The 13,384-nt window shown below is 45.1% G+C and overlaps 1 protein-coding gene across 6 annotated transcripts in view; it reads right to left on the bottom strand.

The window, feature by feature from the left end:
* The window catches only part of epg5 (ectopic P-granules autophagy protein 5 homolog (C. elegans)), a 29,335-nt gene extending 18,609 nt beyond the window's left edge, over nucleotides 1-10,726 (bottom strand). The window contains exons 1-23 of one of the 6 annotated variants that reach the window (XM_046347144.1): nucleotides 10,623-10,726; nucleotides 10,118-10,224; nucleotides 9,851-9,949; nucleotides 9,001-9,702; nucleotides 8,613-8,873; nucleotides 8,286-8,484; nucleotides 8,015-8,151; nucleotides 7,792-7,899; nucleotides 7,527-7,600; nucleotides 7,234-7,342; nucleotides 7,014-7,128; nucleotides 6,277-6,427; nucleotides 6,038-6,187; nucleotides 5,733-5,890; nucleotides 5,294-5,445; nucleotides 5,048-5,188; nucleotides 4,660-4,821; nucleotides 4,455-4,577; nucleotides 4,110-4,372; nucleotides 3,268-3,408; nucleotides 2,701-2,845; nucleotides 2,363-2,560; nucleotides 1,919-2,026 (exon numbers count right to left, since the gene is read on the bottom strand). In XM_046347144.1, the coding sequence (XP_046203100.1) occupies nucleotides 1,919-2,026; nucleotides 2,363-2,560; nucleotides 2,701-2,845; nucleotides 3,268-3,408; nucleotides 4,110-4,372; nucleotides 4,455-4,577; nucleotides 4,660-4,821; nucleotides 5,048-5,188; nucleotides 5,294-5,445; nucleotides 5,733-5,890; nucleotides 6,038-6,187; nucleotides 6,277-6,427; nucleotides 7,014-7,128; nucleotides 7,234-7,342; nucleotides 7,527-7,600; nucleotides 7,792-7,899; nucleotides 8,015-8,151; nucleotides 8,286-8,484; nucleotides 8,613-8,873; nucleotides 9,001-9,702; nucleotides 9,851-9,898 (3,645 nt within the window). In that variant the 5' untranslated portion in view covers nucleotides 9,899-9,949; nucleotides 10,118-10,224; nucleotides 10,623-10,726. Of the gene's footprint in view, nucleotides 1-1,918; nucleotides 2,027-2,362; nucleotides 2,561-2,700; nucleotides 2,846-3,267; nucleotides 3,409-4,109; nucleotides 4,373-4,454; nucleotides 4,578-4,659; nucleotides 4,822-5,047; nucleotides 5,189-5,293; nucleotides 5,446-5,732; nucleotides 5,891-6,037; nucleotides 6,188-6,276; nucleotides 6,428-7,013; nucleotides 7,129-7,233; nucleotides 7,343-7,526; nucleotides 7,601-7,791; nucleotides 7,900-8,014; nucleotides 8,152-8,285; nucleotides 8,485-8,612; nucleotides 8,874-9,000; nucleotides 9,703-9,850; nucleotides 9,971-10,117; nucleotides 10,225-10,622 lie in introns of all 6 variants that reach the window. The other 5 variants (XM_046347145.1, XM_046347142.1, XM_046347143.1 and 2 more) reach the window with 5 other exon arrangements.
* Between the last annotated feature and the right edge of the window lie 2,658 nt (nucleotides 10,727-13,384).

Below are 13,384 nucleotides of genomic sequence, written 5' to 3'. Positions count from 1 at the left end.
TAAACACATACAGTTATCATTTCACATACAAACCACACCTAAACACATACAGTTATCATTTCACATACAAACCACACCTAAACACATACAGTTATCATTTCACATACAAACCACACCTAAACACATACAGTTATCATTTCACATACAAACCACACCTAAACACATACAGTTATCATTTCACATACAAACCACACCTAAACACATACAGTTATCATTTCACATACAAACCACACCTAAACACATACAGTTATCATTTCACATACAAACCACACCTAAACACATACAGTTATCATTTCACATACAAACCACACCTAAACACATACAGTTATCATTTCACATACAAACCACACCTAAACACATACAGTTATCATTTCACATACAAACCACACCTAAACACATACAGTTATCATTTCACATACAAACCACTAAACACTAGTTAACACATACAAATACAGTTATCATTTCACATACAAACCACACCTAAACACATACAGTTATCATTTCACATACAAACCACACCTAAACACATACAGTTATCATTTCACATACAAACCACACCTAAACACATACAGTTATCATTTCACATACAAACCACACCTAAACACATACAGTTATCATTTCACATACAAACCACACTAAACACACACCATACAAAACACTAAACACATACAGTTATCATTCCACATACAAACCACACCTAAACACATACAGTTATCATTTCACATACAAACCACACCTAAACACATACAGTTATCATTTCACATACAAACCACACCTAAACACATACAGTTATCATTTCACATACAAAAACCACACCTAAACACATACAGTTATCATTCCACATACAAACCACACCTAAACACATACAGTTATCATTCCACATACAAACCACACCTAAACACATACAGTTTATCATTTCACAGTTATCATTTCAAACCAAACCACACCTAAACACATACAGTTATCATTTCACATACAAACCACACCTAAACACATACAGTTATCATTTCACATACAAACCACACCTAAACACATACAGTTATCATTTCACATACAAACCACACCTAAACACATACAGTTATCATTTCATTTACAGTTATCATTTCACATACAAACCACACCTAAACACATACAGTTATCATTTCACATACAAACCACACCTAAACACATACAGTTATCATTTCACATACAAACCACACCTAAACACATACAGTTATCATTTCACATACAAACCACACCTAAACACATACAGTTATCATTTCACATACAAACCACACCTAAACACATACAGTTATCATTTCACATACAAACCACACCTAAACACATACAGTTATCATTTCACATACAAACCACACCTAAACACATACAGTTATCATTTCACATACAAACCACACCTAAACACATACAGTTATCATTTCACATACAAACCACACCTAAACACATACAGTTATCATTTCACATACAAACCACACCTAAACACATACAGTTATCATTTCACATACAAACCACACCTAAACACATACAGTTATCATTTCACATACAAACCACACCTAAACACATACAGTTATCATTTCACATACAAACCACACCTAAACACATACAGTTATCATTCCACATACAAACCACACCTAAACACATACAGTTATCATTTCACATACAAACCACACCTAAACACATACAGTTATCATTTCACATACAAACCACACCTAAACACATACAGTTATCATTTCACATACAAACCACACCTAAACACATACAGTTATCATTTCACATACAAACCACACCTACACAGACATTTTGTTTAGGTGTGGTTTTTAGCAGAACTTTTGGGAAAATGCAGCAAAAATGTTTCCTTCTGACTTACAGAATGACAGCACGGATACGACAAGTTAGATAGGACTGAGGTTAAAGTTCTCACCTCCCCGCTCAGCGATTGGCCCTCAATGAATGAGGGTGTGGCATTTCCAGCAATCCAACCAACCAGGGAAGAGAGCAGACCCCGGTCTCCATGGTAACCTAAAGCAATCTACAGAGGGGTGAGAGAGCATCACAGAGAGATCTACTGTGTGTGTGTGTGTGTGTGTGTGTGTGTGTGTGTGTGTGTGTGTGTGTGTGTGTGTGTGTGTGTGTGTGTGTGTGTGTGTGTGTGTGTGTGTGTGTATACTCTTTCTTCACAGAAAATGAACACACACTGATCAAAATAAGCATAACAGCTGAAATATTTGGGACTCTACAATCTCCAGTCTCTCTCTCTGTGTGTGTGTGTGTGTGTGTGTGTGTGTGTGTGTGTGTGTGTGTGTGTGTGTGTGTGTGTGTGTGTGTGTGTGTGTGTGTGTGTGTGTGTGTGTGTGTGTGTGTGTACCTTGTGCTGCTGGTACAGTAATCTCTGTACACACTCCTCCTGGTGGTGTGTGAAGGCGGATCGACAGATCTGATCCATCAGGAATAAAACGGTCCTGTCTCGGTACCACAGGTTCTGCTGGGTTAGAATTCCCACCCAGAACTCTAGAACCGCTGCCGGACCCACACGACCTGGCCTCGAACTCTCCACCACGTGAGTCTGAAAGAGAAAAAACACACACACTCATCGTGAAGAGATTCATGGACTGTTCAGAGGCAGGAACATCCACTGGCCAAACTACTGATCTGGTCAACCCCATGTTTCACACCAGTTATGATGTATTAGGTGTGTGTACATACCTGTATGACACTGTTGAGCAGGCGTACCATGTCCCCATAGGTGCCTCCAGTGAAGAGTGGTGCCACCCTGTGGGTGACCTGCTGCGTTACACCCTGAGGACACACACCGTCACACTGCAGGAACAACTGGACACAGCTCACAAACCTGGCACAGAGAGTGGAAGAGAGAAACATATATCGTAGTCCAAACATAGCAATACCACAGCCCTCCAGTTATGTGAGATTTTAGTGTGATTTTAAGGTTTAGTTTAGGCAGGGGTAAAATATACTGAAAATTAACTGTAGAAGCTGCGCGGGCAGAAAAGAGGGAGGATGTTGTCCAGTACAGAGGAAGTAGGGTCTAGGACATAGTGTGTATCTCTTACTGTGTGTTCTTCAGCAGGTAGAAGCTGAGAGGGTAGGTAGGAGGGAGGATGTTGTCCAGTACAGAGGAAGTAGGGTCTAGGACATAGTGTGTATATCTTACTGTGTGTTCTTCAGCAGGTAGAAGCTGAGAGGGTAGGTAGGAGGGAGGATGTTGTCCAGTACAGAGGAAGTAGGGTCTAGGACATAGTGTGTATCTCTTACTGTGTGTTCTTCAGCAGGTAGAAGCTGAGAGGGTAGGTAGGAGGGAGGATGTTGTCCAGGAGATGGACAGCAGCTCTCAGATGTTGAGACTGAATCAGGTTCTTCAACAGATCCACTCCCTCTGTGCAAAACACCTCCAGACTGGGATCAGACAGACAGACACACAGGAGACAGACGGACAGACGGTAATAGATGTTACACACAATAGTACAGAGAGAGACTTTAAACACATGTGCAGTGTGTCTGTATGTAACTGTGCTGTGGTCCTCACCAACCGGCCAGAGGGCTCATAGGGATAGTGACTTTGCACTCTGTGCCGGACACTGCAGCTGGCTTCACTGACCTGTAATACTAATTACTGCACTATACTGCTTTTGTACCATATAAACTTCTTCACCGTATTTACAACGGTACACACACACACACACACACACACACACACACACACACACACACACACACACACACACACACACACACACACACACACACACACACACACACACACACACACACACACACACACACACACACACACACACACACACACACACACACACACACACACACACACACACACAGAATATATAGATATATCCCCACTGTAAATTGTAACGTTATATCCTCACTGTAGCTCAGCCTATACTCTAGGGTTTTATGATTACTATATTTATATTGTATATTCTGTATGTCGACTTTGTGTAAATTTCTCTGTTTGTATTCTGTTTGTGCATTTGTCTATTGCTGGCAGCACCTGTTCATTTAGTCTAATTCCGTGTATGTGCAAATGTACTTGGCGAATAAAGGGATTCTGATGTGAGAGAGAGAGCAGATGGTCATACCTGTGTCCTACAGTTGTCATGGCAATGGCCAGGTAGCAGCCAATGGGAAGGCCCACCTTTACGGCCCTTAGAACAGGGTGCATGTTTGGGGCGTGCGTGAGCTCCGGAGAGGGGTTGGGGGCAGAGCCGGGGGTGGACCAGGCTGCTTGAGGGTACTGGGTGTTGCCATGGAGCTTCAGCCTTAGCAACAGTTGCCAGGCCCACTGGCTGAAGGAAGCCTCAGGTGACAGACCCAGACGGAGAACACTAGCCAGGTAGGACACCTGATCGACAGAGACAGAGAGATGTGTGTTAACCTCAGAGATGAGACGGGTGTATGATGTGCACTGTGTGTATCTGCGTTACCTGTTTGATTCCCTCTGAGATGAGTCCATTGTATGGCTTGTCTGTGAGGTATTTCTGATAGGCTTCTGCCACCAGCAGAGCAACTTCACTGTGGAGAGAGGAGGGCAGGGCCAGAGTCCCATCCTACAAGACACACACACACTCAACATTACACACTGTACACACTCAAACTCAATGTAGGGTTAGGTGTGTGTGTGTGTAGTACCTGTGTGTAGCCCCAGTCCAGCCCTTCCAGTAGAACACAGGCCAGGCTGTTCTCCACAGCAGAGAGGGGGTGTTGGAGCAGCCAGCCCCCGATCACACACACTTCCTCCGGGCTAGGACGCCACAGGAACAGGGGCAGCTCCTTACTGAGGTACAGTGCCACCTAACATACACAAGGCTAATCAACATGCAGGTGTACTTAACCGAACCACCTATTTTGCACTTGAAGTCTTCATCCCTATCCTTTCCACAGCAACCCCAGGTGTTGACAGATGCCACGTGCGCGCACACGCACACACACACACACACACACACACACACACACACACACACACACACACACACACACACACACACACACACACACACACACACACACACACACTTACCATGCCGACTGTCTCGATGGTCTCTCTGAGTCTGTCCAGCAGGACTGAGATGATGTAAGGATGAACGGTTGCTATGGCGGCCAGCAGCTCCCGCCCCACCTTCGAGTAGGTTTCCCTCGTAGACACACTGACATAGGACACCTGGAGGCAGGGATGGAAATAAAGGGGCGACCTGCAGTAGAAACTGGCAGCCCGGCTTGGCTGCGACCTCTATTCATTCCGTGTGAAAAATGATGTGCGTGTTACCTGGAAGACGAGGAGAGCTATAGTGGTAATGAAGGTGGGGTCAGAGTGGTGGGTGGGCATGGCCATGTGAGCTAGCGCCGTGAGGAGAGAGATTCCATCAGAACTGTTGACCTCACACAGCCATTTCTCAAACCTCTCCTGGTGACTCGGCTCTGCAATACACGTTAGTACATCATTAGCGTACCGTTCCTGTGCTGACACACTGTGTATGCGTGTGAACGTATAATATTGAGCTCTATTCTGTGTTGTTGTTTTTTTTAGTACATTGTGTTTTTGGAAAAAGTACTTGACGAACACAAGTCATTCTCATCACCATTGTGTGTGTGTGTGTGTGTGTGTGTGTGTGTGTGTGTGTGTGTGTGTGTGTGTGTGTGTGTGTGTGTGTGTGTGTGTGTGTGTGTGTGTGTGTGTGTGTGTGTGTGTGTGTGTGTGTGTGTACCTCTGAGGGCCTGTAGGCAGGTGTATGTGTTGTCTGTAGAGTTGAGTGCGTCCGGTGCAGCGGTCTCTGCACACTGCATCACGTACAGAACTCTCCAAAGCATGGAACTGGACAGGGTTCCGTAGGGCATCTCTGACATGAACAGCCAGATACCCAACCTAGGAGAACACAGTCAGATAATACACAAACACTTTACACTCGCTCTTTCACACACACACACACACAAGTATGCCCTCCCCAATCAATATTCTTACTGCCTTGTATGAATAGACAGCCAAAAACATGCCATTTCTTCCCCCTCGCACCTCTTGTTTCTGAGGACGTGTAGTACAGCTCTGAGGAACAGATGGTCGTACTCTAGCTGTAGTTTCTCCAGAGAGATGGTACTGGGCCGGGCTGGACCAGCAACACTCACATACTGGGCCCAGTGATCACTGACGTAACACACCGTCATCCTGCAGGGAGGGAGCGCACAGGAGGCAGCGGTTACACACCTTTACAAAACACACCTACATCTAAAATGTACTGCGTGTGGGTGTCTTACCGTATGGTGTGTCCGATGCGTTTGACTAGCTGGCGGTAGCGAGCGCTGTCGTAGGTGTTCAGACCCACAGCTAGCAGCTCGATCAGTGACGAGGCGAACGCAAACACACGCATCATCTTCTGACTGGAGTAGGACTTGGGCTCATAGACACCTAGATAAAGAACATCCGTTATAAAATGGTAGGACAGTCACACAGCTACACACACGCACATCCAAAGCCAAAAAGCAGGCACCAGAATAACAGAATTACCACGTCAGTCAAATACATGACAACACACGCGCGCACGCATACACACACAGCTTTACTTTCGTGAAATGTCAGGACTTTTTGGAGTGTAAAAATCTTAATTTCCCTAATCCTAACCCCAAAACCCAACCCCTTAACCTAACCCCAAAACCCAACCCCTTAACCTAACCCTAACCCAAAACCCAACCCCTTAACCTAACCCCAAAACCCTAACCCTTAAGCTTAAAATAGCACTTGAACAAATTCAGGTCCTGACTTTTCAAAAATGTTATTGTTTTCATACCTTTTCAGGACATTCGGGTGAAATGTTAGGACATTGGGATCCTGATAATGTAGGAAAACAAGTGTACACACACACACACACACACACACACACACACACACACACACACACACACACACACACACACACACACACACACACACACACACACACACACACACACACACACACACACACACACACACACACACACACACACACACACACCCTTCTTGCTCATCTCCAGCAGGTGTGTGAAGAGCTGTTGGAAGGGGAACTGGGACAGCAGAGAGATCAGGTCCTCCTCACACAGTAACAACCAGCTGCTCTCTGGGTCCTCATCCTGAAAAACACTCATGCACATCAGCAACCTTACAACACTTCTACCAACGCTCCTAGGGTCAAATTCCACACACACCAACACATGCATGCACACACACACGGTTACCTCCTCTCCACCTTCATCCACTAGGGTCCAGTTGCCAGACTCAGGGCCAGAGGCTGCAGCACTCTGACTCTCACAGGGCTTCATGTGGCTCATGAACTCAGCCCGGTGTCTAAAGATGAAGGGTCAACAATCAGAGAGAAAAACCCATAGGGAGCTAAATTGAAGTGTGCAAAAATCACATAAATAGGTAAGGATTAGAGATGAAAGGTCAAGGCTACCTGACTGGAGACATGAGGGTGGTGACATGTAGTGTTATGGGTCAGGGGCCAGAGTGAGAAGTTAGGGTTCTTTACCTGACTGGAGACATGAGGATGGCCAGAGCCTGCATGAACTGCTGTACTCCTGTGGGTTTTCCCAGGACCTGGATCTGAAACACACACCCCCAAGCATGTTATAGTTAAGACTGCTAACTTTACCTGGTAATGATGCCATTGTTAGCCGAATATGATAACCTGCCAAAAAGCATACAGAAATAGTAGAGTGAGCCTTCATTCATAAACCAGGCCTACTTTTGAGGAAATCAAAACAATAAACAAACTTCTTACAGGTTTGTCTCACCTGTAAGAAGGCTGCAGCCCACTTGCCCACCCCTGCAGAACAGCACAGCAGATGGTTCAACAGGTAGAGGTGCTCTCCTGATCCCCCCACACGCAGTAACACTGCCACCTATACACAACACACACCACAGCATAGCATGACTAAACTGCACAACAGGTGGGATAACAGGTTCTGCTGTACCAGGGCTAGTGTTGAGGTTTACTGTGTGTGTCTGTGTGTGTACCAGTCTCTGCAGCCAGAGGTGGATGTCTGTCTGGAACTGCGTGTCGTCCAGGACTCTCCGTGTGAAGCTGAAGAGAACACTGATGCTCTCCTTCAGGGGGAGGAGGGAGCTGGGCTGACTCTGGGTACCACACATATCTACAATACACACACATACACTTAACTAATTAAACAAAGAAACACACTAAACATGTGTACAATATGGAAAATATTAAATTAAATCCAACCTGTGTGTATATGTATGTACAGTGTGTGTGAGAGTGTGTTCTCACCGTGGAGCAGGCAGTGTAAGTATGACTCCACCTGAAGACGTGACAGCAGAGCTGTGTATGCGTGCAGCGCCACCTTCTGGTGCAGGAGTTCAGAGCGGGCCTCGAACAGCTTCCGCAGCTCCACCAACACAGCCTCACTGAAGTCAGCCTGCTGGAAGCGGTGGTAGCCATACACCTTAGACTGGTCCCCACACACACCCTGGAGAGAGAGAAAGAAAGGGTTTAAAGAGAGAGCGAGATGAAGAACAGAAGTGTACTGTATAACTTTGTAGCTTCTGTGTTATGTGTGTTAAGTCGTATACTAACATAATCTATTGAACCACAAACCTGAAGTGTGAGCTGCTCATCTCTGAAGCTCCAGAGTCGGTTCTGTGTGGTGTTACAGTCGGAGGTGTGTGTGTGGAGCTGTGTGTGTGCGTGTGTCAGCTGTCTGCGGCAGCGCCAGTAATTCTGCAGGAGTTCTGTCAGCTCGTGGCCTTCCTGCCGGGCCAACACTGCGAACTGGGCTGCACACACCTCCACCCCCTCCAACCACACACACATCCCCCCACCTGGCTCCCACACACTCAGCTGCTCCAACGAGAATGCCTTCAGGAAAAACACAAGACAGTCAACACTATAAATAAATATTATTCACCATTCTTTTGTAACATAGATAGCTTTGTAATATAAAGCGGTTCGAGCCCACAATGGGTCATAGTAAGTGTGTGGTTACCTGTAGTTCTGGGCTGGGCTGGGGTAGTTCAGGGTACAGTCTGGTCCTGGAGCCCTCAGATGGAGCTAGTTCCACAACAGGCTCCAGACTGGGAGGACACTCCTGCTCCCCTAGAGGCAGAACAGCAGGGCCCCTTGTCCCACAGGCCCGCAGAGCCTCCTTATGCAGCTGCATCAGGGAGCCCTCCTCCAGTGTGGGTAATGAGGGGTAGAGGGCAGGAGCGCTGGGGGCCAAGGGTGTCTCAAGCGTCGTAGATATGCAGGCCTGAGTCTGGATGTGGGTTTTGTTTTGGGTCTCTCTCCCCACCTCAGTGCTCGGTGGTTCAGCTCTGAGCTCAGCCCCTTGGGCCTCTCCTCTCCCCTCATCCCTCTTCTCTGGCTCTGTCTCAGAGGGCTTTTCTAGTGTCTGGGGTGAGGTTGATGATGATGTCTGTGATAATGTGGATGATGATAGTGTCTGTGATGCTGGTAATGATTCCTCTGATGTCTGTGGTAATATCTGTGTTGATGGTTGTGATGTCTCTGATAAAGTCTCTGATAACTCTGCCAGACCCTGTTGTTGCTCTGTCCCCTCGTTGGGCAGACTGAGGGGGATGTCTGTGAACTCAGAGCTGGGCGGGGCAGCAGCACCAGGTTTCTCATCACAACCAGCAGAGAGAGCTGTGGGACTCTTCACTCGTCCACTCTGCCTCTGTTTTCTGTCCTGTTGGGGGTAACACACAACAGTAGTCTGACTGGTTATTACTCATGAATAATGACAGGGTAATACATACTATCATATGCTTTCACCATCATTTGATAAATAGACAGTAGTCTGCCCTCAGGGACATACAGGAGTGTACTGTACATACCTGAGACCTGCTACTGGTCTTGGACTTCTTTTGTCTCACAGCCTCCATCTATCATATCCTTCCCACCTTGTTCCTCTCACCACATTCACCCTAAGGCTTCTAAGGGGAGCAACAGTGTGTCTGTTAAATGGGAGCACAACAGTCAGCTCACAGTCTTTGGTACATTATTATTTTCTAATCTCACATTAGCCAGTTTGGTCCTGGCTGCCAACACAGGGCCAAATGATAATCCAGTCATTCATGCGTCAGCAAAACAACACCACTCACTTACTCACGTGACTACTGTTGATAAACAAGGACCTAGATGTCTGTGTTATCTTTACATGAAGGCGGTTCTTGTTAGCAAATAGGCGTGGTTTCAGACCAGTCTCGAGCTGTATAGGGTAAGGGTTAGCTATTTAGAGTTAGCTAGTGTCGGGAAAACGAAACACATCCACCCTCTCCTCACACAGCACTAGCAAAGCAATGGCTAGAGAGGGTGTAATGACAGTCGTCGGTCATCATGGCTAGCACAGTGTACCCCACTTTACATATCACTGTCAGTTGATTATAAATAAGCTCTGCCATCTAGCTATCTTAAACAAACTGGTGAAAGCATATTGTCGTTAACGTTACTAGCAAGCTAGCTTACACGTAGCGCTCTCGAGGAGTGCGAAAACAATGACATAATATAGCTAGCTAGCACCAGTTTTTTTGGTGTAGCTAACGTTAGCTATAATGATCAGTTGTAAACTGTAGGCTAAACCCTTACAAAATGTAAAATGCTGCCTACCTTTGTAAAACAATGTGATCAACGCCAGCGAAGTGACATTTGGCAACACATCAGCTGTTATTTGTTTTGCTCCAGGAAGAAACAGTTATCGCGATAATAAAAATGTCGTCACATGACTCCAGCACTATCTTTACGTAACACAAAAAGTGCCTACATCAAAGATTATGGATATACTGACAAGATACATGTCAATTCAATTCAATTGACTTTATTGACATGGCAAGATAATTATTACTTACATTGTCAAAGTATACATAAAAAAAAATATATATATATATATTTTTTTATATATATATATGTATATAAATAAATGGTGGGACCAACAGCAATAATAATAGTAGTAGTGGACATGGGATTACCATTAACAACAACTACAACAACAATATTAATCAGAACAACAATACGTTGAAGCAATGGTAGTCGACCAGTGTCAACATGACTGAGAAGACACATGACATGGTATGAAAGACAAAACAAAACAAGATTGGAAATATTATCGACATTACGTTGCACTTTTCACTGGCTGCCCCTCAGGTTGTGGCAGGAGGACACATATTTGGCTGCCAAAACTGCACATTTTGGCTTTTCACCCAATAAATATTTGATTTGTTCTTCATCTTTTATAGTTTCAAATTCTTTGTATTAAATTATAATACATGTCTCTCTGCCCTAACAAATGGGACTGTCTAGCTCCCGCGTATCCTTTCTTTGGATTAGTGGATGCGTCGATTGTTGTAATATTTAACAAAAAATATATTCGATGAGAGTTGTTGACGTCAAACGCCTGTATTCAATGGAGAGAGACGCTATGCTGCTAGCCTCATGCATCAGATACGGATAGCCATATTGAGACAACTCCGATATAAAGTGTTTTTTTCTCAAAGGATGTCACGAGTCCTACTTATATCAGTAGACGCGTAACAACGTATGCATTACGAAACTTCTATTCAATCTACTCTCATTGACATCCTAAAAAAAATCTTTTTTTTTCGGTGGGTGAAAAAACGCCACCTGCTGGAGGGAGACAGATTTTCCTCTGCCACCCGGGTGCACACCTGCCTACATTCATGTTAGTTACCCTATCGATGTGGTCCGTGTTATTCGGGATCCTTAGGACGTCCCTGACCCTATGAAGTTTGTATTTAAAATGGTTACGGTAAGGGCTATGGTTAAGGGTATGGAAGTCCCAAGGATTTGCGGCTAGCATTGCCCCTATCTATTTGTGTTGCAAACGTTATGTTTACAAAAGTACATGTTTATAAAATTAATTGTGTATTGGAGAAAAATACTCAAATTACACTGCATGACCAAAAGTATGTGGACACCTGCTCCTCGAACATCTCATTCCAAATTAATGGGCATTAATATGGAGTTGGTCCCCCCTTTGCTGCTATAACAGCCTCCACTCTTCTGGGAAGGTTTTCCATTAGATATTGGAACATTGCTGCAGGGATTTGCTTCCATTCAGCCACAAGAGCATTAGTGAGGTCAGGCACTGAGTTTGACAATTAGGCCTGGCTCGCAGTAGGTGTTCCAATTCATCCCAAAGGTGTTCGATGAGGTAGAGGTTAGGGCTCTGTGCAGGCCATTCAAGTTCTTCCATACCGATCACACAAACCATTTCTGTATGGAACTTGCTTTGTGCACTGGGGCATTGTCATGCTGAAACAAGAAAGGGCCTTTACAAACTGTTGCCACAAAATTGGAAGCACAGAATCGTCTAGAATGTCATTGTATGCTGTGGCGTTAAGATTTCCCTTCAATGGAACAAAGTGGCCTAGCCCTAACCATGAAAAACAGCCCCAGATCATTATTCCTCCTCCACCAAACTTTACAGTTGGCACTATGCATTTGGCAGGTACTGTTTTCCTGGCATCCACCAAACCCAGATTCATCCATCGGACTACCAGGTGGTGAAGCGTGATTCATCACTCCAGGGAACATGTATCCACTGCTCCAATGGCAGCGAGCTTTACACCACTCCAGCCGACGCTTGACATTGCACATGGTAATCTGGACTTGTGTACAGCTGCTTGTCCATGGAAACCCATTTCATGAAGCTCCCGAGGAACAGTTATTGTGTTGAAGTTGCTTCCAGAGGCACTCTGGAACTCGGTAGTGAGTGTTGCAACCAAAGACAGACTATTTTTTACGTGCTACGCACTTCAGCACTCGTGGTCCTATCTGTGAGCTTGTGTGGCCTTCCACTTCCCAGTGTTGTTGATCCTAGAAGTTTCCACTTCACAATAACAGCACAGTTGACCACCGCAGTTGTAGCAGGGCAGACATTTGATAAACTGACTTGTTGGAAAGGTGGCATCCTATGACGGTGCCACGTTGAAAGTCACTGACCTCTTCAGTAAGGCCGTTCTACTGCCAATCTATGTATATGGAGATTGCATGGCAGTGTGCTCGATTTTATACCCTTTACAGCAGCGGGTAGGCCTATGGCTGAAATAGCCGAATCCACTAATTTGAATGGGTGTCCACATACTTTTGCATATATAGTGTAGTTAAATCTATCTGTGATTATCAAGAACATAACTTGTGTGTTCCCAAACGTTATATTACTTTCGCTTTGGTCTTGAAACAACATGCTGGAGGAATCAGTTTTGCTGCTCTAACTGTGACATGAATAGCCCTGGTATAGCGAACCACTGTGCATTGTTCAGTGCAGGTAGCCACCCTGGTGCACTGTTCAAAGCCCAAGGTCAAGTCCGCTCAAAACAAAAGTGATGTCATTAAGCACGTGGAGTAATGAG

Source organism: Oncorhynchus gorbuscha, linkage group LG04, assembly GCF_021184085.1.
Source record: "Oncorhynchus gorbuscha isolate QuinsamMale2020 ecotype Even-year linkage group LG04, OgorEven_v1.0, whole genome shotgun sequence".
NCBI classification, from domain to species: Eukaryota; Metazoa; Chordata; class Actinopteri; order Salmoniformes; family Salmonidae; genus Oncorhynchus; species Oncorhynchus gorbuscha.
Note: the sequence above shows the minus strand (reverse complement) of the source record. Positions and strands in the feature narration are given on the sequence as shown.